The sequence below is a fragment of the Leucopleurus acutus genome, assembly GCF_964270905.1.
Source record: "Leucopleurus acutus genome assembly, chromosome: 3".
NCBI lineage: Eukaryota > Metazoa > Chordata > Mammalia > Artiodactyla > Delphinidae > Leucopleurus > Leucopleurus acutus.
The window spans coordinates 164,103,306-164,126,807 of NC_139145.1; the positions used below are offsets into that span (position 1 = coordinate 164,103,306).

Sequence of the window (23,502 nt, forward strand, 5' to 3'; positions counted from 1 at the left end):
AACTGCTTTTGCTGCATCCCATAGGTTTTCGGTCGTTGTGTTTTCATTCTCATTTGTTTCCAGGTATTTTTTGATTTCCTCGTTGATTTCTTCAGTGATCTCTTGGTTATTTAGTAGCATATTGTTTAGCCTCCATGTGTTTGTAATTTTTACAGTTTTCTTCCTGTAATTGATATCTAGTCTCATAGTGTTGTGGTCAGAAAAGATAACTGATATGATTTCAATTTTCTTAAAATTACCAAGGTGTGATTTGTGACCCAAGATATGATCTATCCTGGAGAATGTTCCATGAGCACTTACGAAGAAAGTGTATTTTGTTGTTTTTGGATGGAATGTCCTATAAATATCAATTACGTCCATCATGTTTAATGTGTCACTTAAAGCTTGTGTTTCCTTATTTATTTTCATTTTGGTTGATCTCTCCATTGGTGAAAGTGGGGTGTTAAAGTCCCCTACTATGATTGTGTTACTGTTGATTTCCCCTTTTATGTCTGTTAGCATTTGCCTTATGTATTGAGGTGCTCCTATGTTGGGTGCATAAATATTTACAATTGTTATATCATCTTCTTGGATTGATCCCTTGATCATTATGTAGTGTCCTTCTTTGTCTCTTCTAATAGTCTTTATTTTAAAGTCTATTGGGTCTGATATGAGAATTGCTACTCCAGCTTTCTTTTGATTTCCATTTGCATGGAATATCTTTTTCCATCCCCTCACTTTCAGTCTGTGTGTGTTGCTAGGTCTGAAATGGGTCTCTTGTAGACATGATATATACGGGTGTTGTTTCTGTATCCATTCAGGCAGTCTGTGTCTTTTGGTTGGAGCATTTAATCCATTTACATTTAAGGTAATTATTGATATGTATGTTCTTATTACCATTTTCTTAATTGTTTGGGGTTTCTTATTGTAGGTCTTTTCCTTCTCATGTTTCCTGCCTAGAGAAGCTCCTTTAGCATTTGTTGTAAAGGTGGTTTGGGGTGATGAATTCTCTTAGCTTTCGTTTGTCTGTAAAGGTTTTAATTTCTCAGTCAAATCTGAATGAAATCCTTGCTGGGTAGAGTAATCTTGGTTGAAGGTTTTTCCCTTTCATCACTTTAAATATGTCCTGCCACTTCCTTCTGGCTTGCAGTTTCTGCTGAAAAATCAGGTGTTAACCTTATGGGGATTCCCTTGTATGTTATTTGCTGCTTTTCCTTTGCTGCTTTTAATATTTTTTCTTTGTATTTAATTTTTGATGGTTTGATTAATAGGTGTCTTGGCATGTTTCTCCTTGGATTTATCCTGTATGGGACTCTGTGCTTCCTGGACTATTTCCCTTCCCATATTAGGGAAGTTTTCAACTATAATCTCTTCAAATATTTTCTCACACCCTTTCTTTTTCTCTTCTTCTTCTGGGACCCCTATAATTCGAATGCTGGTGCATTTAATGTTGTCCCAGAAGTCTCTGAGACTGTCCTCAATTCTTTTCATTCTTTTTTCTTTATTCTGCTCTGTGGTAGTTATTTCAACTATTGTATCTTCCAGGTCACTTATCTGTCCTTTTGCCTCAGTTATTCTGCTACTGATTCCTTCTAGAGAATTTTTAATTTCATTTATTGTGTTGTTCATCATTGCTTGTTTGCTCTCTTGTTCTTTTAGGTCCTTGTTAAACGTTTCTTGTATGTTCTCCATTCTATTTCCAAGATTTTGGACCATCTTTACTATCATTACTCTGAATTCTTTTTCAGGTAGACTGCCTATTTCCTCTTCATTTGTTTGGTCCGGTGGGTTTTTACGTTGCTCCTTCATCTGCTGCTTATTTCTCTGTCTTCTCATTTTGCTTAACTTACTGTGTTTGGGGTCTGGTTTTCGCAGGCTGCAGGTTCATAGTTCCCGTTGTTGTTGGTGTCTGCCCCCGGTGGCTAAGGTTGGTTCAGTGGGTTGTCTAGGCTTCCTCGTGGAGGGGACTGGTGCCTGTGTTGTGGTGGATGAGGCTGGATCTTGTCTTTCTGGTGGGCATGACCACATCCGGCGGTGTGTTTTGGGGTGTCTTTGAACTTATGATTTTAGGCAGCCACTCTGCTAATGGGTGGGGTTGTGTTCCTGTCTCGCTAGTTGTTTGGCATGGGGTGTCCAGCACTGGAGCTTGCTGGTTGTTGAGTGGAGCTGGGTCTTAGTGTTGAGACGGAGATCTCTGGGAATGCTCTTGCCGAATGATGTTACGTGGGGCCGGGAGGTCTCTGGTGGACCAATGTCCTGAACTCAGCTCTCCCACCTCAGAGGCTCAGGCCTGACACCCAGCCAGAGCATCAAGACCCTGTCAGCCACACGGCCAGGTACGTGGGGAGTTTCTTGCCTTTTGGGAGGTCTGAGGTCTTCTGCCAGCATTCAGTAGGTGTTCTGTTGGAGTTGTTCCACATGTAGATGTACTTTTGATGTATCTGTGGGGAGGACGGTGATCTCCACGTCTTACTCCTCCACTATCTTGAAAGTGTCTCCTCAGGAACACTTCTTTTTACCCAAAAATTATTATGCAGCTTCATCATTTATTTTCTACTCTTAAATGTGAATTAATTTCCAATTTTTTCTAAAACCTTAACTCTATCATCAAAAACAGAGGTGCTCCTGAAAACAGTACATAGAATGTATATTCAAAACTTTGCAAAACAAAAAACAAGAACACCACAGGTTGAGAAGGGAAGCCTAGAAGCCTCAAAATTGTTTTGAGGTAAAAGAAGGAATTAGCCCCTGCAAATATTTTAATTGAGAAAACATTCATGTCAGTGTGTGAATTCTTACACATCTGCTTAAAAATTCACAGTCACATGTACTGCATATGCCATCAAGATGTATTTAATTCAGCAGAAAAGTGAAAATGCCTCCAGTTTTATAAGCCTATGAACAGCCACTGACATAAACTCTGCCAACTATAAAACCCGGACAGCTTCGTGACTGGACGACTGGGCATGATGCTACTGCAGCAGTTTTCACTGTTCAAGACAAGGAAAGGAAACACACACAGGATCCGTCTAAGTCAAGCCGGGAACACCAGCGTTCCATAAAAATAGCAAGTACTCAGAAAATACTTGGAAAACCGAATGAAAATAAGAGAAGAACGAAAAGGACAAAGAAGAAAGAAAAAAATAAAGGAAGGAGGTGGGAGGCATTTCCAGAAATCAGAGGCACAAGAGGAAACAGAGAAACGAAGGGACAAATGAGGACAGTGTGAAAGGGCTTAGAATTACCACTAAAGTAGGGTCTAACAGTCCATCTGGTTCACCCCGTTCCTCCCATTGCATAAGGTATTTCTTCAATGAAATTTTTAGGAAACACCTCTTTTACACAAAGTATCCTGTTTGAGGTTATCCTGGAAACATGCAGGAGGCACGCAGGCACTGAGCCAATGCAAGCTCACCTTTGCCGTGATCTGGAAGTCCTCGTGCTCCTTCAGCAGCTCCTGGGTGTGCTGGATACTTGAACCTGTGGAGGTGTGTGTGGAAAGGTAGAACTCCCCGCTGTCATGGATCCACTCCAAAGCCTAGAGACGGAAGGAATGGAAACAGGTTCACGGCTCAACGTCAGTGAAGCAAGTCCCAATACCTCAGTATCTCATTTAAACGCAAAGTCACACTCCCAGGCGCATCAAGAAACACTCCCTCAAAGAGAGATGAGCTTCTGAAACATGTATCTTAATTCCAAAATTAAAAGTTGACATTCTAGAAAACTGTAATCATGTCACTTAGGCATCAATGACAACAAGCTCAGGAGTTTCTTATAAGCATGAACCTAAAGGGCCATAAGAGTCCAGTGAATAGCCTCCCTCAAGAATACTGAGAAAGTGTGGGGAACGGGAAGTCTGAGACCCTCGCATTGCTGAACACTGAGACATTCGCATCACAGGGACTTGACAGCCTTCCTGGGGTGATCTAACTTAGAACAGGAAAAGAAAGCAGATGCAAATTCCCAGCTTTCAAATGTACAATGTTAGCCGTTTCTTCCTATTCCTGCCTTCAGTGAGTCCTGAGGTGTGCACCCACTTCACTGGCCTTCTGGGGGCTCCTACAGAGCGTCATTATGCATAAAGATGCTCTGGGGAGACGCTGGCAGAAGTGGCTTAACCTCCCAGATGTAGGAGAGAGATGACCCCACCTGGGAAGAAGGGGGCCGGCAAGGTCCAGACTGCAACAGAAGGACACACTCTGACTCCTATTCTTTCATGTTTTTAGATGGAAGCCATTATTTTTCCTCCTATGTGCATAGATCTGAAGTGAAATCTTACTTAAACATAAACATCTGAAAAAGCAACACTATGGAAAAGAAACATAAAAACATGGAAGCTTTCATATCTGCCCTTCACAGTATCTTAGTTGTCCGCTGTGATTTGCTGGTCTTGGAACAGAAACATCACCGTCTCTATTAGATACTTCACAGCATTTATGGCATTTTAGAAGAAAAAAATGAAAAGGAAACCACGACCCAGATTACTTACCATGCAGCTTCCTGGCTGGGAATTTACTTTCGTTTTGCACAAGCATGGCTATCCCATCTCTGAAACAATGCTGCCACTGACAGTGCATCAAGGCAGAAAGCCATTTTGGTCAATCTATTCAAAGGTCCCTACTTCCTCCGTTCACACAGCGCATTGTGCCCAAGCGCCCTCTATGCAGGCAGGTGCTGAGGGGGGCGCTGGGGTGGGAGAGGCTTGGGCCCTGCCCTTGTGACCATGAGGGACCCGCAGGCTGAGAAGGGATGGGCTCAGGAGGAAAGGGGCCCTGCACAGGGGGAGGCTGGAGGTGAGGCTGGAGGGCGACAGAGGGCCCTCGGAGGCCGCAGGCCTTTGGACTTTGGTCTGGAAGTGAATGGGGCTGCCACATGGAAAAGGGACTGCCGTGGAGAGTGAGCGAGAGAAAAGCAACACCGGTTGGCAAACCGGTCCAGGGGGTTCATAGGAGACACGGCTAGGCTGGTACCCGTGATGGCTCTGGGGGCGGAGGAGAGGGCAGATGTGCTGCATCAGGCCCCGATGAAGGGGTGAAGCTGGCAAGATGAGGGAAAGGCGGGAATCAGGTAAGATGAGGGCAGGGACACGGCGGACGGGGAGTCCCGGGTCCACTTCTGCTTTGGTTAAGGCCAAAGTGGAGAGACGCAAGGAGGGAGCTGGGGTTTCTACATCTGGAGACCAGAAATGGAGGTCAGGGCTGAGAGACACCAACAGTGAGAGCTAAGGAGAGAGGAAAGAGAAACAAGAACAAGCCCTGAACTGAAAGCCAACTTTCAGAGGCAGAGGTAAGGGAGAGGGGGCACAGACAGCCCAGGAGGAGCAGCCCCGAGGCAGGAGGTGCCCAGAGCAGAGCAGGGGCTGCAAGTCACCTGCCACAGCCCACCCATAACTCGGTATTTACTGTGGGACTGTTGTTATCGTACAGCACAGAAGCCAACCCTACAGGGCCGTGGGGCTGACGGGCCATCATCTGTAACGGCAGAAACTGAAGGATTTTATTTTTGGCACGCGAACTGGCTTTAGGAAAAAGCAACAGCGTATTCCATTCTTCTTCTCTGTCAAGGGCATTATTTACAATTTTGTTCTCTGTAGCTGAATGACTCCTTGTCTTTCAACAGAGAGATAAACAAAGACGTGAGAAAAGATTATGAAATAGTCTCTAATTAGAAATAAAATCAGGCCCCCATAATCTAGATAATAATCTAACCGTAACTGAAATACGGTTAGATTATCCTTAAATAAAATGTTAAGAAAATGGAATTTAAACATTAAAAAATACTACCGCTTGCCACCCCTGCTGGGAACGTGGTAACTGCATCTGGGAAAGCCAATCAAGACAAGGGAGAGGTCGGGTCAAGGTGCCAGGTTCAGGGACAATGAACTCCTGCTTACGCCCTGGGACACCAAGCTGCTCTGGGCAGCAGGCTGCCCAGTGAGAGACTGACATTTACCAAATTAAACAAAATATGTTCCCCAAGTGAGAAACCTGTGCTGAGGAAAATGTGATCTTTCTTGAGCTAAACGGATTTTATCGAATGCCTACGCTGCATCAGGCACGTGTCAGGTTTCCAGGTGGATCCAGAAGACAGAGCAGGTCACACGCGGTCACCAGGGACCGGCAGCCCTGAGGAGGCCCCGGGGACGTGGTGCATGTGAGGTGACTCGCGGGGGCTTCTGGGAACAAGCCTTCTCCCTCCCGTTCCCTCCTGACCCTCCGAATTCTGGACTAACGGGCACGGATTCCTAGGCTACTGTTAAGGCCAGAGAGAAGTGACAGGCATCTTCCTGTCTGAGTTACAGTCAGACAGACTTTACCCTAAAATGATCTCCACGACTGGCCATCGATCCCAGAATGACTTCCGGCAGGCGGGGGAGGGGAGGGGGACACTGCAAACGTACCCTCTTGAGGTCTCTCCCTTAGCCAAATGCGTGGCCTTTTTTGAGTATACTGAATTCTGAGAAATTCTGCCACATTTCTTACTTAATTTTAGCTCAGTTTATCCGAAGAACACAATTTTGTCTTGAAGATATGAGTACGCCAACATGGAAAACTGCCCACCGTATTATCTTACAGTGACTTAAATCATCGCGACCACGACTGCGCGCACTTCACTGTCTTAACTGGGGGGTGACGGCAGCTCGGCAGAGCTGAATGGCACACCCGCTGAGGCCAAAATCACCGAGGAACACACTTTTACGAGGCTGGGGGGTTTTCTGGCAACGAACGGTCAAGTAAAAGGCAAGGCTGTTTTGATGGTCAGGGAGTGGTTTTCCATCGGCTGCCATGTCAGAAGCTGCCCGTCTGAGGACGGAGGCCTGGGCGCGGGGAGAGGGCGCCGGGAGGGCTGTGTGATGGCTGACCTGCTTGGCGCTTCGCTCAAAGACCACGTACTGCTGGCACTGGTCCAGCCGCCGCTTCCTCATGGTCCAGTAATGCAACACCCTGTTCTCCCGCTGGAAGAGCTCATTCAAGATATCTGAGAGAATGAAGAGAAAGCCGCATGTTGGCGCTGGCCATCAAGCACAACACCCACAAAATCCCATTCATTTTTATTTAAAGACATTTTAATGCAAAGGCCGTGGTGAGCCAGAGTATAGTCGCTGAGCCGCACGGCCTGCCTGCCTGGCCTCCTTGACACGCCTGTCCAGACCTCTCCTCGTTCTCTTACTCCAGTTTACACTTAGGACTGGCATCACCCGACACTCGAGTTGGCCTCTAATCCCTCAGGTCGGCTGGGTCAGTGGGGTAGCTACTGAGTCCCCTGCTGGGGCAATCTGACAATGGCTGGAAAAACACCAGCATTAGATGTTTTGTGCAAGACCATGAGAACCTTCCTGCGGAAGGAATTTAGTATACATCAAAAGATGTCAGATGAAACAGTGGAGTACTAGAAGAAAACGATGGGGGCTTTAAAAACAAAACCCAAAACATAAACCCTTAGGAGAGGGAAGGAAATGAAGTTGAGAAGCATGAAGCTAGAAAGGAAAAGTTAAAACAGCGATCGGATTACAAGAGAATTAAAAATCTCATAACCAAATAACAACCGCCATAAAAATAGGACACAAGTAAAAAGCCAGGAAAAACTATTGGCAACATAGAAGGTGTATCTAACTTACTTAATAGTCAAGAGGAAAATATGAATAATCTGTTAGCAAAGCGAGCAAAGCATATAAACATGGAGGTCACGATTATATGAAATGAAATATGGCCACTAAAAATACAGAAACGTTTCGTCTCACTCAAACAATGAGACCAGTTTACACCACTCCCTGGCAAGGACTACGCTGCCCAGGGCTAGAAGGGACAGAGGAAACTTGTGTGCCTGTATTATTGGGGGAGGAAAATGGAGCACAACCCCTGCAGAGGTCACCTGGTGACAGGTAACAACACTGAGTGGTGCGCACCCTTGAACCAGGAATTTATCTTTCAGATACGGTGCTGGCACAAGCTCTCGACACAATTTGTACACGGATGCACACACACTGAGGTGCTGTTCGGAAAAACTGGCAGCAACGTATGAGCCCATTGATTAGGGGTCAGATTAAATCAATTACAAAGTCGCCATACTGGATGTTAAAAGTAACAGAGCAGATCTCCAAATTCTGATATAGAATGAAATTATTACTAAGCGTTAAGAAGAAAATTGCAGGGGAATATAGTCCCACTTCAAAAAAAACATTAAAAAGCCAGATGGGTGAGTTGAAGCTACACGTTTGTATCTCTGCATATTTCCATTTATGTGCATAGAAGGAAGCACAAAAAGGTCTTCACAGTGGTTACCACTGGCAAAGGAATTTAGGTAATTTATATACATTTGTACACTTTAAACATTCTTTACAGTGAGTCTGTTTTTACTCTAGAAGTTTACAAAGTAAACAGATAAAAAAACTTCAGAAAAAGATTCCCTGACTGAAATTGCAAATCAAATAAGTGGTACCTGGAATATAACTTTATTGGAAAACTTTAAAAATAATAACCTCTCCACAAATATTTACCGAGTTCCTCATAGGCTGAGTACTTTGTGAGAAACAGGAGCCTGCAGGCAGCACGTACCCGCCAGCCCACTGGTTGGTCCTGTTACATTATCTTTGCTCGACTGAAAAGTGAACTAGTTTAGCGAAGCAAATTAGCACTGAAATTTGAAGCCTGTCAAAAAATAAGCTACCACTTAAATGAAAGGAAAACGAGCGTAAGTCTTTTCTAGTCTCTTATTTCCGTAGCCTCTGCCTGGGGCAGGACTGAAGCTCAGGTGAGGATTAAAGCTGATAGAACAGGGCCTGAATACCGAGACTGTTTTCAACAATTCTCCTCATTTTCTGAGGACCCACTTCCATGTCATTTCAATTAAACTTGTAAAACAATTTATGATTAAGTTTAAAATGATGTATCACCTGGATGCATTTTCACTGCAAAATATTCAATCAGAATTCTACAGCGTAAAAATCATCAGTACCCTTAACTTCCACCCATGACAACCCTACTTACACTTTAGTATAATTGTTCCCAGGTCTTTTTCTATGCGTGCGTGCGTGCGTGCGTGCGTGCGTGTGTGTGTGTGTGTGTTTGTGTACGGTTTTGTACATTTTTAAACTCAAATGATACCCATCTATCTATGTAACATTCTTTGGCAATTTGCTTTTATTAATAATGCTTTAAGTATATAAAACTGATACATTATGGCAATGAAATGGGTATATAATTTTTGTGATTTAAACTTTTAAAAGTATTTGGCCTGTAGATAATTCTGGCTTTCATTTTTTCCCGATTTATATTTTCACTTACTTTTAACAAAACAGTCGATGCCCATAAATATCCCGAGCACGCTGCATTTTCTCCGTTTATATTCTTCAACTTTATTCAATAAATTATCAAGCTATATATCTGTTTAATATTTTATTATTAAAATAAGATAACTTAGGAGAACTTAAATGATATGAAAAGGACATTCCAAATGAAGCCCTGGACCAAGATTTTAGAACACGTCTTGCCAAGCTCATCCGTCAGCTGACTCCTAGGTGTACTCACTTTTCACTTGTTGTTCAGGGGCTTTGATATGTGTCACCATTCCAGGCATGTTCACGCTGTTCCTGTGCAGGTATTTCAGGAAGACATCTGCATTCCTCCTAGCAAGCGTGCAAGCCTAAGAAATAATGCAGAGCAACGTGTTCATGTGACTCATACAGACATGCATCTTCAGTGTATATGGATGACATCACGTGGCTCTAACATAGGTCTTAACCTAAAGCATTCATCTGGCCAGTCTGTGTCTGGAGAATACATAGGCTAAATCCTATTTCAACTTAAAAAAAAAATCTCTGTCTTGGAGCCCTTGCTCTGCTGAACCCAGCTGCTATGTTGAGAGCTGCCCCATGGTAAGGTCCAGGTGGCCAGACACTGAGGGTTACCCGTGGCCTGCAGCCCGAGAGGAAGGAAAGCCCTTCCCCAGTCGAGCCTTGAGGTGACCACATCCCTGACCAACAACTTGATCACAGTCTTGGGAGAAACCCTGAGTCAGAGGACCTGGCTAAGCTGCACCGGGATGTCTATAAAGGGCAGACAGTAACTATTTTCAGCTCTCCGAGTCATGTGGGCTCCATCTCTCTGTTGCAACTACTCAACCTGCCCATTGTAGATGAAAGTGGCCTCGACTGATAAATGGGAGTGGCCAGATTTAGCCCTCAGGGCTTAGCTTGCTAACCCTTGGTTTAAGCCATTGAATTGTGGGGTGGTTTGTTATTGTGGTAATAGAAAACTGATATTCCATGTTTGTAAACCGAATAAGTAATTTCATTCATGTATTTAAAAAAGTTTTATTTAAGAGAAAAGAGATATAAATATGAAATCAAAATGGTTCAGGAAAAAAATCCCTTAATTATAATAGAATTGGAAATATCTTGCACATTTCCTAGCCCAGATCTGGAATCAATCTTTTTTTTAAGGAGCTCGGTCTCCTTCTTGTGGTAAATGGCACTGAAAGCCCACAATGTGGGCACTAGGGATGCTCGTTATCATTGGGCTGGTCATCGTTCCTAGGCCTTTTCAGTAAATGGAGCTGCAACACCCTTTTTTTTTTTAAATTAAGAGAATAATACATCATGAGTCTCTAATGGTAAGACCGAAATAAGTTGTCATTCCAAACAGCAAGGAAGCCATAAAGACTGCTAGGGTTACATCAAAAGGACATCTGAGCCAACCTGACTTGAAGGGGCTCCCACTAGTGGGACAAGTTGAATATAGAAAGATAAATGACTGTAACTGATTGAAACACACCAAATGTTAAAATCCACGATGATACTAAAAGAACAAATTAATCATATGCAGAGGTTGCTAGGGCAGCAGATCATTATTCTGAAAATCATAAACAAAGGGAAGGAATCAAGCATTTACCTCCCCCCCACCCTTTTTTTGGACAAACTCTATTTTAGCATAACCAAATAGCTGAGGAGGGAATAACCGCAGCTAATCAAGGCAGAAAGAATGATAGAATGCCACCATTTTGCAACTCCTAATGAAACAATATCACCACTGGCTACCAAACCCAGTGGGTGAAAGGCTGATGGGGAAGTACACAATGGATGACGTGGACTTACGACATCTGAAGCACTGAAAAGCCCTCATATCACAGAGACAGCCGGAGAAGCAGACCTGTGTGTGTCCTGGAGCAATGCCGTTGGAAGTACACAATACCACCCATCAGGTACCCTAAGTGTACCCCACACACTCACTTAAACCTGAACCGGGTCAAGGCCCTCAACACAACTAACAGAAATGTAGAGAATCCGGGATGGTGCTAAATGACTCCAGAGGATGCAATTACCAAATCCAGAATGAGGGAAATTCCACAGTGTGAATAACTTATTTCTTCAATTAACAAATGCTAATAAAAGGGAGGGTGGGATTTAGACTGAAAGAGACTTAAGAGACATACCAATCAAATCAATGCATGGTCTTGTTTGGATTTCGATCAAGACCACGTATAAAAACACATTTATGGGACAATCAGAGAAATGTGAACACCATTGGATTTTATATAAAATAAGAGTTACTGTTAATTTTTCAGGTCCAATAATGGTATTGTGGTTGTAGAATGGTTTTAGAAAGGTAGAATTTAATGCTTAGATACACACAGAGGTCTTTATAAATAAAATGGTGTAATATCTAGAATTTAAAATAATCCAGTTAAGGTGGGCATATGCCCATATGTTGGTAATTATTGAAGCTGGGTGAGAAGTACATGGGGGTTCATTATCCTTTCTCTTAATTTCCATAAGCATTTTTAAACTTCCATAATAAGTTTAAAGATATCCAACACACCAAAGACATAATCCTAGTTGAATGAAAGAATCTGACCAGGTCTGTGATTATTTTTGTTTTGTAATTTTACCTAAATATCTTTCTTAATTATATTAACTAAGTAGTATGTAATTTTGTTTTATACTAAATGGATTCCAGAGAAAGAGAGGCAATTGTAACGATTCCACCTCAAAACATCCCAGTAGTGGTGGACCTTTCCTAAACTTAAACAGCACGGACAAGCAAGGGTGGGGCTTTCAGGTCCTGTTTGGAATAGTTACAACTAATGACCCTGGGAAGCTCCAACTGTTTTCCCACCTTGATTTGGTTAAAAAGAAAATCTCTGTGGTGGAAGCTCATAATAAGTTACCAGGTAAGAATTTTCAAAGAGTTAAAATTTGTTCTCCCAGACTAAACAATAACTCTCTGTCAGCTCAGAGGATCACCTTCAGAAATGAAACAGAAACAGAAATGATTAAATGTGACAGGAAATGGTGTCAGAGAGGTCAGGATGCTGGAGCAAGGAGGAAAACTAAACCAAGTAACATGGAAAGTAAACACCACACCTAGTCTTCATAGGTCTGAGTGGCCACCAGCAGAACCTCAGGAGAACTTCTTCACAAGTGAAAGAATGCAACGTGGAAACATTCAAAGTCAATGTATCTAAACATTCTGACCACTTTTTAAAATTTAATTGTTGCAAAGCACACCAGTAACTCAGGTATGGACTATATATACAAATGACAAAGCAGGCTTGATAAGTGCCTCATTTAAAGCTTCTCAGAGTTAAAACTTTCAGCCAGGCCTTGAATGGGATTACATTTCTCTTGCAGGAAACACTTCCTGAATAAGTACAGTATTAGTAACTGGTCCTGTGGACCACAAGGGGTGTTCCTGCTTTGTGTCCACTCTACACTGGGCTCACACGTGTTCCGAGACAGTCTTTATTCCTCAAAAGGCTGAATTTCCAAAGGAAGATTATTTTAAGCTCTAGGCTTTTTGTTCCCCCAAATCAATCTCTCTGCGTGTCTGTTCAGGATCACTTGGTATTGTGACTTCCACCCGATCTTTATGCACACAGCTTTCTATCTAGCTCTCTGTCTGTGGAAACCAGGAGAGTACAAACGACAACTGAAACAAGAGTTTAAGATCTCCGATCAGCTGACTTATGGCCGAGGCAGGGTCACCGCGATCTCTCTCCAGGGCAGGGGCGCTGCGAGGCAGGCGGGGCCGGAGGAGTGGCCGCAGCTGCGGGACTGACGGTCCGGACGCCCCACCGGCTCAGGTGGACCCTCGGGGGGGCTGCGAACCCCGTCACTGAGGCACCACACCTGGAAGGCCGGCTCCGTACCTTCAGGAACGCTTCCTTCTGCTCAAGGTGCTTGCTGATCATCGGGGTGACGTGGTCCGTCTCGGAGTTGGGGCCCAGCTTGTCGGCCCCCCCACACCAGTCCTCCTCTCTCTTGTACTCCTGCTCCAGGCTCTCGAGGACACTGCAGACCTGTGGTAGGAGAGAATCCAGGCTCAGAGGGACCACTGGGCACCCATGGGATGACGAGTGCCGGCCCGAGGGCCGGGACCGCCACCTGGCGTGCGGCCATGCAGGCTTTCAGAACAAGGCCAAAATACAAGGTGAATTTCCCTCCTCTCTCTGCCCTGTGTCAGGCCATCCATTTAAATGAGAGGAAAAGGGACATCTCCTCAGATCCTTTCCGACCTGCTCTTTTTTGATACGTAAGGGAAGCAAGAATAATCTTAATCCCATAATGCCGCTTTTCTCCGCTCGACTGGCCCAGGACTGACCGGCGAGGTAAGGACTGAGCCGTGCCGTGCAGTCAGGCTCAGAAGGCGGCAGCGGCGGGGAGCCCTACCTGCTCCGAGGTCTTGTAGAAGGCCACGGACGCGTTCACCAGCTTCAGCCGGTCCTCCATCTTGAGCATGAGCTGCTGCCAGTGCGAGGCCACCTTCTCGGCACAGTCCCGGATCATGTCCATGTCGTAGTGGTTGGCCTGCAGCATGGCTTCTGCCTTCTGCTGCACCTGCAGTGCGCTCTGGTGGGTCTTCTAAGAGGGGGAGAGAGCGGAAGGCTCTTCAGCGGGGGTGTCGCGCACTCACGGGGAAGGAGCGGGAAGGCCGCAAGCTCTTCCGTCTGCTCGCTTTTACGGGAACTTCAGTTAACACTCACTAGGACGCTTCGAAAACCACAGCTGACAGGTTAGTTAAAAAAAAGCTTTTACGCCTACCAACAACTATCTATATTTACCCAGGGAATGATGAAATGCCTTAGGACTTTCCAGAATGGGGTCTTGGTTGTGGACTTCCCAGCTTTTGAGAGACAGCCGGAAAAACCCGTAGCAGCCAATATTCTAAAAAAGCTGTTGGAACGTTCCAAGTTTATTATTCCTATTGATTCTTCCTGTAATAGCGGCCAGGGGCTAATGAACAAGTGGAGAAAGAGGTGGCCTAAGTGAATGCTCTTTATTTCACTTTTACCTTAAACTCTGGACTCGAGTAAAAGGTTTTCAAAAACTACTGATTTAAAAAAAAGAGAAAGAGAGAAACACAGTTCAAAGCTAAAAATGAACCAACTGTGTTCTCCGGAGGTCCATGCCAGACAATGAATCCAAGAAGACAAACTGGCAAATCCGCTAACAACTCCTGCTCTCGTATCCTCACTAGAAGCTTCTGTGAGGGGCTGAGGTCAGGGTCCTCGGGGAAAGCAGAGGGCCCGGCAGGGCAGCCGTCAGGGGGAAGCACATGGGTCTCTGTGGACACAGAGTTTTCTCTTTTTTTAAACAATGGCAAAATTTTGCATTTCACCTGCAGTGGTACTAATGGCCCCATAAAACACTGTACCCAGCGTAATCCTGTCCGTTACCCAGACGGTGAGGCGCATCAGTGATTTAATTACTAGAAGGCACTTGGCACAGGGTACGATTTTCACAAGATTCACCCAGAGTCTGGGCTTCAGGGAGAAGTGTTAGTGTCTGTCCACTGGCACTGAATAGTTGAGAGTAAATTAATCTAGGGAAGACATTAATGGTAATTTCTTTGGTTTTCATCTCTGGCTGGGAATATGTATATAACTAGAGCAGGAAACAAGTTTTCTATAATCAAATGCTCTCTTTCCCTTGACTGTGCCTTGAGACCACCCGTCACAATCATTAACTCCTCCACTCTCCAAAAATACTCTAAAATGAATTAATCCATATGCTGTGAGAGTGACTGGCCGAGCCATTTTGCTCAAATCCCGGCACAGCACTGACCCCGTCAAGGCACAAAACCCTCTGGTGAGGGACGCTGCTTTCCCCCAGGGTCACAGGAGCTCTGTGAACAGCACTGTTTATGGGGGAAAGGGAACTGGTGATTGGCACCCGGTCCTGAAGAGCCACCCCAAGTGCCCTGATTTTTCAAGACCGGTTACACAGCAGCAACTGTGCCTATACCATCAGCAAAATGTGAAAAACCTCAGCTGAGACCCCAGCTCGGGCTCCCTGGTGCCAAGATGTTCCCGACAGGTGAGGTGCATCCTGCCAGGGCCCTGACAGCAAGGGGACAGCAAGAGCCACCCCCGGCCTCTGGGACCCTTGTGGTAAGGTCGCCCTGGTGGGCATGGACAGCCTCCCATCACTGCAGTTGCCAGACTGCTTCCCCCTCTTGTAACGAACTGCAGGCTCGTAAGACCCTTCGGCTCCCAGGGTCAGTGCCGTGTGAGGGGACTTAACAGGCTGGTCCTGAGGTTGGAGAGGCCGGGTTCCGAGGCCAGGCCGGGCGTCCGCACCTCGATGGCGTGCTGGAACTGTTCGTGCTCCCTCTGCAGCTGCTCTGCCTCCTGCAACGAGCTGGCCGTGATGAGCCCGGCGTTCAGCATTGACTCTCCGTTCCGGATCCAGCCCAGCACCTGAAACACGACACAGGGAACTCCATGCAGCAGCCCCTCTGGGGCATCCAGGCCACGGACCAGCAGTGACGCAGTCCGAGTGCGCAGCGGTCGAGCTGCTCACTTAGCTGCGAAGCAGGGATTTCCTCGTGATCCTACTGGCAACAGCCTGCTACCCTTCCCTGGTATCTGATCGTTAAGTGCTGCATTTTAAAATTAATTCTGTCATGTTTAGTTTCAAGTGGGAGCTGGAAAGGGTGGAGGGTCCGGAGGATTGATCATCAGTCCACAGGTCAAAACAGACTGAGGGTCACATACGAGAAAACCTACAACTGCAAAGAATTCCCTGATACTCAAAAATATATACCTTTCACTCCTTTTAGGCCTCATGGACATGCAGAATTAGCAAAGTGCTTGATAAGGGAACTGTTTTGATGTCACTAACGTATTTTCCACTTTAGAGTCAGTGTTAAGACAGCACACTGACCCAAGGATGAATTTAGCTGTTGGCTAATGCTCAGGGCCACACCACCAGATTCTTAGCATCACAGAATGAGAAGTCAGTTCTGACCATGGAAGCCACAGGGATGTGGAAGGTCATTCTGGGTAATCATTTGTGGCAGAAACTGCTGGTTACTTAACCAGTACCTAGTTTCTTCATGTCCTTTACTCAGAAAATCCCGACTTGGGAAAGAGCTTAAAATAAAGCCAGTTCTCAGCTCCTATGACAGCTTGGTTGCAAACACGACACAATTCTAGCCACTGAGATCAAAGCAGGGGTTTCTGGGCCATTTGGGGAACCCATTTCTTTTCTGATCCAGGTGCTGCCTCTTTCTTGATATGCTTTTCCCTTCCTGATACCTGGAATGTGGAGGTGATAGCTGGGGCTACAACAGCCATTTGGCAACCATTAAGCCCCTCCAATCAAACAAACAGATGCCTTTCTACACAACTACAAGAATCCCAGAAAGCCATACTTCCATGGTTTCCCTGCTCACGTGACAAAATGTAACAGACATGCTGAACATACATATGCATGGAATCCCACTGGCACTGAGCCAAAAGCAATCTCTTCCAAATGTCCCATTTGTATTTTGCCATGCTATCTGGGAGATGGGAGTATCGTATCCTGAGAACACAAGAAGACCCAAGCCATACACAGCCTGTGATCCCGGCCAGACTGTTAACAGTCTATTTGGGGAAAAAAAATAAATCATATAGTTATTCAGCCCGGGAAGCAACGTGGTCAGGGTTTCAGGCAAGAGACGACCAATAACAAAACAAGCTAAGTGGAGGTGACTCTCAAGTGACCAGTTGCTGGGTGACGAAGGCTTTTCCACTCCAGAGTAAACACAGAGCTGCCCAGGCACTGGCTCAATTTTACACACTAGCTGTGGTGTGTCGGGGGTGTGTTGTATTCTCCACCAGGACAGCTGTGTTCTGATCAGGGACAATCTGCCCCAAGGCTTACACATCCGAGCTACCAGGAGAGCACTCATCGAGCGCTCGCTTGTCGGCTGGGTCCCCTTCACTCCGCACATTCGTTTACCTGCTTCACTTCGGCCTGCAGGTGGCGGAGCTGCACACACTGCTCCAGGTGCTTCCGGTGTTGCTCGGCTGCTAAATCCAGCTCCTGCTGCTTCTCGTGGAGAAACTCCAGCAAGTCCTGGACCCGGGTGGCCATGTCTACGTCTCTGTCGCAAAGCAGCTCCACGCCTGCGGACATTGAAGGGAGGCCCGGAATTCAAACAGCACTTCAACCTGTTCTTCTCTTTTTGTTTTTTTAAAAATATCTTTATTGGAGTATAATTGCTTTACAGTGGTGTGTTAGTTTGTTTCTGCTTTACAACAAAGTGAATCAGCTATATATATACATATATCCCCATATCCCCTCCCTCTTGCGTCTCCCTCCCACCCTCCCTATCCCACCCCTCTAGGTGGTCACAAAGCACCAAGCTGATCTCCCTGTGCTATGCAGCTGCTTCCCACTAGCTATCTATTTTACGTTTGGTAGTGTATATATGTCCATGCCACTCTCTCACTTCGTCCCAGCTTCGTCCCACCATCCGTGTCAAGTCCATTCTCTACATCCGCATCTCTATTCTTGTCCTGCCCCTAGGTTCAACAGAACCATTGTTCTTTTTAAGATTCCACATATATGTGTTAGCACACTGTATTTGTCTTTCTCTTTCTGACTTACTTCACTCTGTATGACAGACTCTAGGTCCATCCACCTCACTACAAATAACTCAGTTTCATTTCTTTTTATGGCTGAGTAATATTCCATTGTATATATGTGCCACATCTTCTTTATCCATTCACCTGTCGATGGACACTTAGGTTGCTTCCATGTCCTGGCTGTTGTAAATAGTGCTGCAATGAACATTGTGGTACATGTCTCTTTTTGAATTATGGTTTTCTCCAAAGAAGATATACAGATTGCCAACAAACACATGGAAGGCTGCTCAACATCACTAATCATTAGAGAAATGCAAATCAAAACTCAATGAGGTATCACCTCGCACAGGTCAGAATGGCCATCATCAAAAAATCTACAAACAATAAATGCTGGAGAAGGTGTGGAGAAAAGAGAACCCTCTTGCACTGCTGGTGGGAATGTAAACTGATACAGCCACTATGGAGAACAATATGGAGTTTCCTTAAAAAACTAAAAACAGAACTACCATACGACCCAGCAATCCCACTACTGGGCATATACCCTGAGAAAACCGTAACTCAACCTGTTCTTAAGGGAGCATGACGTACATGCTGCATTTGTGAACTACCTGCCCGGCGCCGGGCCAAGCCATTACTGTGAAGGCCAAGTTTGAGGAGGTCAGAGGCAGCAGAGGAGGTTTATGCCTGCCTCCGAGCATGTCTCAGAGGATAAATTCGATGTGGTCCAAAGCCAAATATAACATACAGCTAATCAAAGCAAACCCATTTCCTATCAATCTACTTCTGCTCCTACACTGATATCTGGTGAAAGTGAGTCCTTTTTAAATGCACAAACTTCGGTTTGTTTCCGTTGTTATCCACTGTATACCCGTTCACTCTTGAGGAAGCATTTAGTTTGACTTGTGTAAAATGAGTAACGTAGGACACAGGATGTTGCTAAGTTTCTAACACTACAGTTCCCTCTACGTTTTTGAGCCTATAGTGACATCTGCTGGTAAAATATAAAACTAAGAAAAAAATAAAGGACATGAAAATATTTTCTTGGGGTTTACATTTCATTCGTGGAGATCCAACAACATATAATTTGTAAAACTAAAGTTCGTGCCACTTGAAATAACATGCAGGAATATTAAGGGTAAGTACACTAGTCAGTGTTAAATGTGATCATATTATGTGGGTGAAAGAAAGCAAAACGTTTCCTTTCAGAGAGCAGGTATTTATAACACCTCAATCACAGGGGTAAGTGACCTGCGCACACCCTGAAAGGAACCGGATGCGTTCCTGCGGGGACACGAAACCCGTCCCAGGGCAGAACGCGCTGCTCACCAGAGGCCTGCACTTCGTTGACATATTGCAGGAGGTCCTGCCCTTGGTGGATGACGTCGAAGGTCAGGTTATTCATGGTCAGAGCCTTGTCCGCGTGGTGCTGCAGGCGCTGCTCTGCTATTGTGAGGTCCTCCGTGTCAAAGTCATTCATTTGCTGAGAAAGCTCGTCGTTCCAAGACTCAAGGTCTGAGATGATCTGACAGAGGAAAGTATCTGCTTAGGACCAAGACTTAAAAAATAAATATCTGCTGTGACGTCTCACTGTGCCAGGTAGGGAAGGAAGAGAAGAAGGTGACTGTGTCAAAAGGACACAAGAGCCAGGTGACTGGGACCATTAGACCCTAAAAAAATTTACCACAACTGAATAAAATACACGGAATATACGAAAGTCCATTAATTCCTAATGATGTTAAAAAAAGTTCTAAAAAGCCAGAAATTAATGAAAAGCTCTTTGGTTTTGATTAAAGGGAACCAACCTTCATCCACAAAATTGGTTCTTAAAGGAGAAAATTAATTATTTAAGCACACAACGATGAAGGAAAGTTCCTCTTTACAGTTAAATCTAGCTATTAAATGTAGAAATAATAAAATTAAAAAACTTCTTTGTAACCAAAACAAAAAAAACTACTACTACAACACCTGTTGAGGTAAAAGTCATCAGCGCCCAGTGAACTATCCCGAGAGGCTGACAGGGACCAGGCTGCACCTCCTGCCCCAAAGACCGCCCACAGAATCCCTGCAGATGCGGGACCAGACAGCACACGCCTCCTGGCAGGAGCAACCATGCTGAGCCACCTGCGCAGCTTCTGGTACCAAAATGAACCCGAACCTGACTGGGTCTTCCCATCTGCCTTCTAAGGTTACAGGAAATGCCGAGGAAAGACCAGCAGTTAAACAGCCTACCAGAGATCAAGTGAGAAAATGCAAAACGTGGGACCTGGTTCCTCTGACAACTGAATGTTCTTTCAACAAGTCACAACACGGGAGAAAGAGAAGGGCGGATGGGGGGAGGATTCTAGATGAAAAGGCTAACCACCAAACGCAGGGGCAGACCCCACGTGCCTCTTCTCTGCAGCACTTGCAGAAATCTGAACAGAGGCTGGGTATTAGCAGACAACAAAGCATCACTCGTAACGGCGAGGTGCTTAGGATGTGGTTATGCAAGAAAATGGCCTATTTTTTAGAGATATTCACAAAGCCTTTAGGACTGAAACGTGATCAGCTGGCAAAGATTTCCTCTGCAACACTACAGCACAGCAATAGCAAGAGGATACTTGACGTAAGAGGGGCAAACTCATGTTGAATTTACAGGACAGGCATCTGGAAGGTCATTGTACTATTCTCGCTACTTCTGTGTAGTTTGAAAACTTTCATGCTATACTTTTTAAAAACGAAGACCAAAAATTATGAAACCCAGAAAGGAGGAGAAAAACTTCTTGTGAAAGAATATTATACTCCACACTTCAATGAAATAGCATTTCCCATGGATCCTCATTGACTTTGTCCACAGGAGCTGTAAGGAAATTAGTTTGAGAATTTGAGAATGTGAGAGAGTTTACACAGAATCCAGCTGGGAGATGGGAAGTAATAAACATCTTAAGGCTTCTCGAAATTCCTATTGCCCAAATCTTCCTGATTTCTTCCTTTTATTACTTGGTCTCCGTAATATATGTGCACATTATACTAATTTATTAAATTATATCAATTTATAAAGTAATCATTTTAAACAACGCCAAATTAGACACAAACCAAGAGGCTACGAGAAAAATATTTTTTAAAAGGAAGGAAATTACCATAACTTTAATCTTTATTTCTATTCAAAGGGGAATTTTTAAAATAAATTAATTTTATTGATTGATTTTTGGCTGCGTTGGGTCTTTTGCTGCTGTGCACGGGATTTCTCTAGTCGTGGTGAGTGGGGGCTACTTTTCATTGCGGTGCGCGGGCTTCTCTTGTTGTGGAGCATGGGCTCTAGGTGCACGGGCTTCAGTAGTTGTGGCTCGTGGGCTCAGTAGTTGTGGCTCGCGGGCTCTAGAGCGCAGGCTCAGTAGCTGTGGTGCACGGGCTTAGTTGCTCCGCAGCATGTGGGATCTTCCCGGACCAGGGATCGAACCCGTGTCCCCTACATTGGCAGGCGGATTCTTAACCACTGCACCACCAGGGGAGTCCAGGAATTTTCTTTCTTAATGTTTGTTTGTTTTCTGACACTGAGGGAGAAGAGAGTTAGGTGTGGTGGTGAGTTACAGACTCAGCGACAGTGCCTCATGGAGACAACATTAGGCTCAAAAAACACTCAAGAAATGGACAATAAACAAAGGTCGATGTGCTAAAAGCAGCAGGATTCAAAAACACTCACTGAGCGCAAAGAAACGCTGGTGATGGTCAGGATCCAGGATCATCAGGAAAAATCCTGCCCTCACGTTCAGCGTTGTTAATAACCACACAAGCCAAGAAAAGGAATCTGTGGCACAAACAAAGCTCCAGAAAGTGGAAGGCGTTTTTGAACAGAGATTCTTTGAAGAAATAACTTTGACACAATTTTTTGTAATGTAGCCCCGAACTTTTAGAAAGTCCGTTTTCCTTTCTAAATGCAGATAGTTATGACTGTTTTCCATAACTAAACTGTCACAAGATGCTAGTGTAAGGCTTTTGTTGTTCTTTTTAGACCAACACAGCAGATTTTATATGGGATATTTGGAGACTGAAATAGCAATATTCTAAGCCATAAGAAACCCTGCTCCACTTCTGAGAGATGGAAATGCTATTTCAACTGAAATACAAGTGATACGGGGGATTTTTCTCACTGACCAGGTAACAGATGAATTTCTGCCACAAAGATAACTCCATGCCTCCTATGGGCAGTCAGAGGGGGCATCTTCCCAGACAGGAGAGGAAATCCCTGCAGAGCCTAAACTGCTCAGCTTTTCACATTTTCAGGATTACTCCAGAGAACAGAGGCTCTCAGGCTGTGACATTTAAAAGCTTTTAAACTATATTTTAGCTGGTCTGTGACTGAACTGCAGGGTTACGTTCCCAGCTTAGGAAAGCTCTTATCCCTGGCCGAGAGCGGTGGCTTCGTTGAGGCCACGTGGAACTCTGTGGCTATCATGTGGGGAAAATGTATGTTTTTTGGTTCCTGATCTACGTTTTAAAACAGTAGTTTTATGAAAGTAGAAATACAATAAAAAAAATTTTTTTCCCTTTGCGATAACATTAATACAAGTAAAGCCAATATTTTATTTCAAATATCAAAATGTCCTGGAAAGAAAACTTCCAATAATACTTCTGATTGCTCTGTGCTTCTTGATCAAAACGATTCAGTAAGCAGCTAAGTCACCAGGAGCAATTCCTACGAAGTGGAGGTTGAGAGGAAGGCAGCCACGCTGGCTCTTCTGTTCATGCAGCGCTGCACCCTGACCCCGGCCAGCCCCCAATGATGCACCCTGACCCTTGCTGACAACCAATAATGTACTCTGACCCTGGATGCCCACCAACGATGCACCCTGACCCTGGCTACCCCCCGATGATGCACCCTGACCCTGGCTAGCCCCCGATGATGAACCCTGACCCTGGCTACCCCACAATGATGCGCCCTGACCCTGGTCACCCCCCGATGATGCGCCCTGACCCTGGCTACCCCCCGATGACGCGCCCTGACCCTGGCTATCCCCCGATGATGCGCCCTGACCCTGGCTACCCCCCGATGATGCGCCCGACCCTGGCTACCCACCGATGATGCACCGTGACGCTGGTTACCCCCAAACGCTGCAAACTGGCAGCTGTGGCACGGCACCGTGAGTTGAGACCAGCGCACCTCTTCTCCATGTGGCTCCACGTGGATGGGAAGGTTAAGACCAGAGCCCTTGAGTAGCTGTTACCAGGCAACATGTGCAGGGTTTGACTCCTTTCTTGTCATCAACCAGTGATGACAATGAAACAGCCAAGACGGCCTTTCTTTAATGAAAACACTGATGGAAGTTTAGACAAGCAGGCAACCAAAGGCCCCTGTGAGAGGCACACACACCAAACCACCACTCGGGGCGGGACCGAGGGACGAGCTCCAAGGCCCACTTCGGGCAGACGGTCCCCCTGAGCTGCGGCAGCCCTGCCATCCCCCTGCCTTCGGTGGCGCCTCGGTCCGGACCCCACTGCCCTCAAGGCCCTGTTCCGAACGCAGGACAAGTGATAGATATGGAGACAGCAGGCTCTACAGATTCTGGCCGCCAGGCATGGGCCACCTGGGGTGCCTGGAGGTACCTGGACAGGCAGCAGGTCCCTGCCAGCAGTGGCATGAATCCCACTGGCTCCAGGAAGCCAGGCTCACCCACGGAGTTTTGGTTCCTT

The 23,502-nt window shown here is 45.4% G+C and overlaps 1 protein-coding gene across 4 annotated transcripts in view; it reads right to left on the reverse strand.

Annotated features, from left to right (window-relative positions):
• TRIO (trio Rho guanine nucleotide exchange factor) overlaps positions 1-23,502 on the reverse strand; it is a 370,973-nt gene that overhangs the window by 114,881 nt on the left and 232,590 nt on the right. For all 4 annotated transcript variants that reach the window (XM_082837244.1, XM_082837245.1, XM_082837243.1 and 1 more), the window contains exons 14-21: positions 19,159-19,354; positions 17,204-17,370; positions 15,556-15,675; positions 13,646-13,837; positions 13,126-13,275; positions 9,507-9,621; positions 6,842-6,957; positions 3,395-3,517 (exon numbers count right to left, since the gene is read on the reverse strand). In XM_082837244.1, the coding sequence (XP_082693370.1) occupies positions 3,395-3,517; positions 6,842-6,957; positions 9,507-9,621; positions 13,126-13,275; positions 13,646-13,837; positions 15,556-15,675; positions 17,204-17,370; positions 19,159-19,354 (1,179 nt within the window). The remainder of the gene's footprint in view (positions 1-3,394; positions 3,518-6,841; positions 6,958-9,506; positions 9,622-13,125; positions 13,276-13,645; positions 13,838-15,555; positions 15,676-17,203; positions 17,371-19,158; positions 19,355-23,502) is intronic.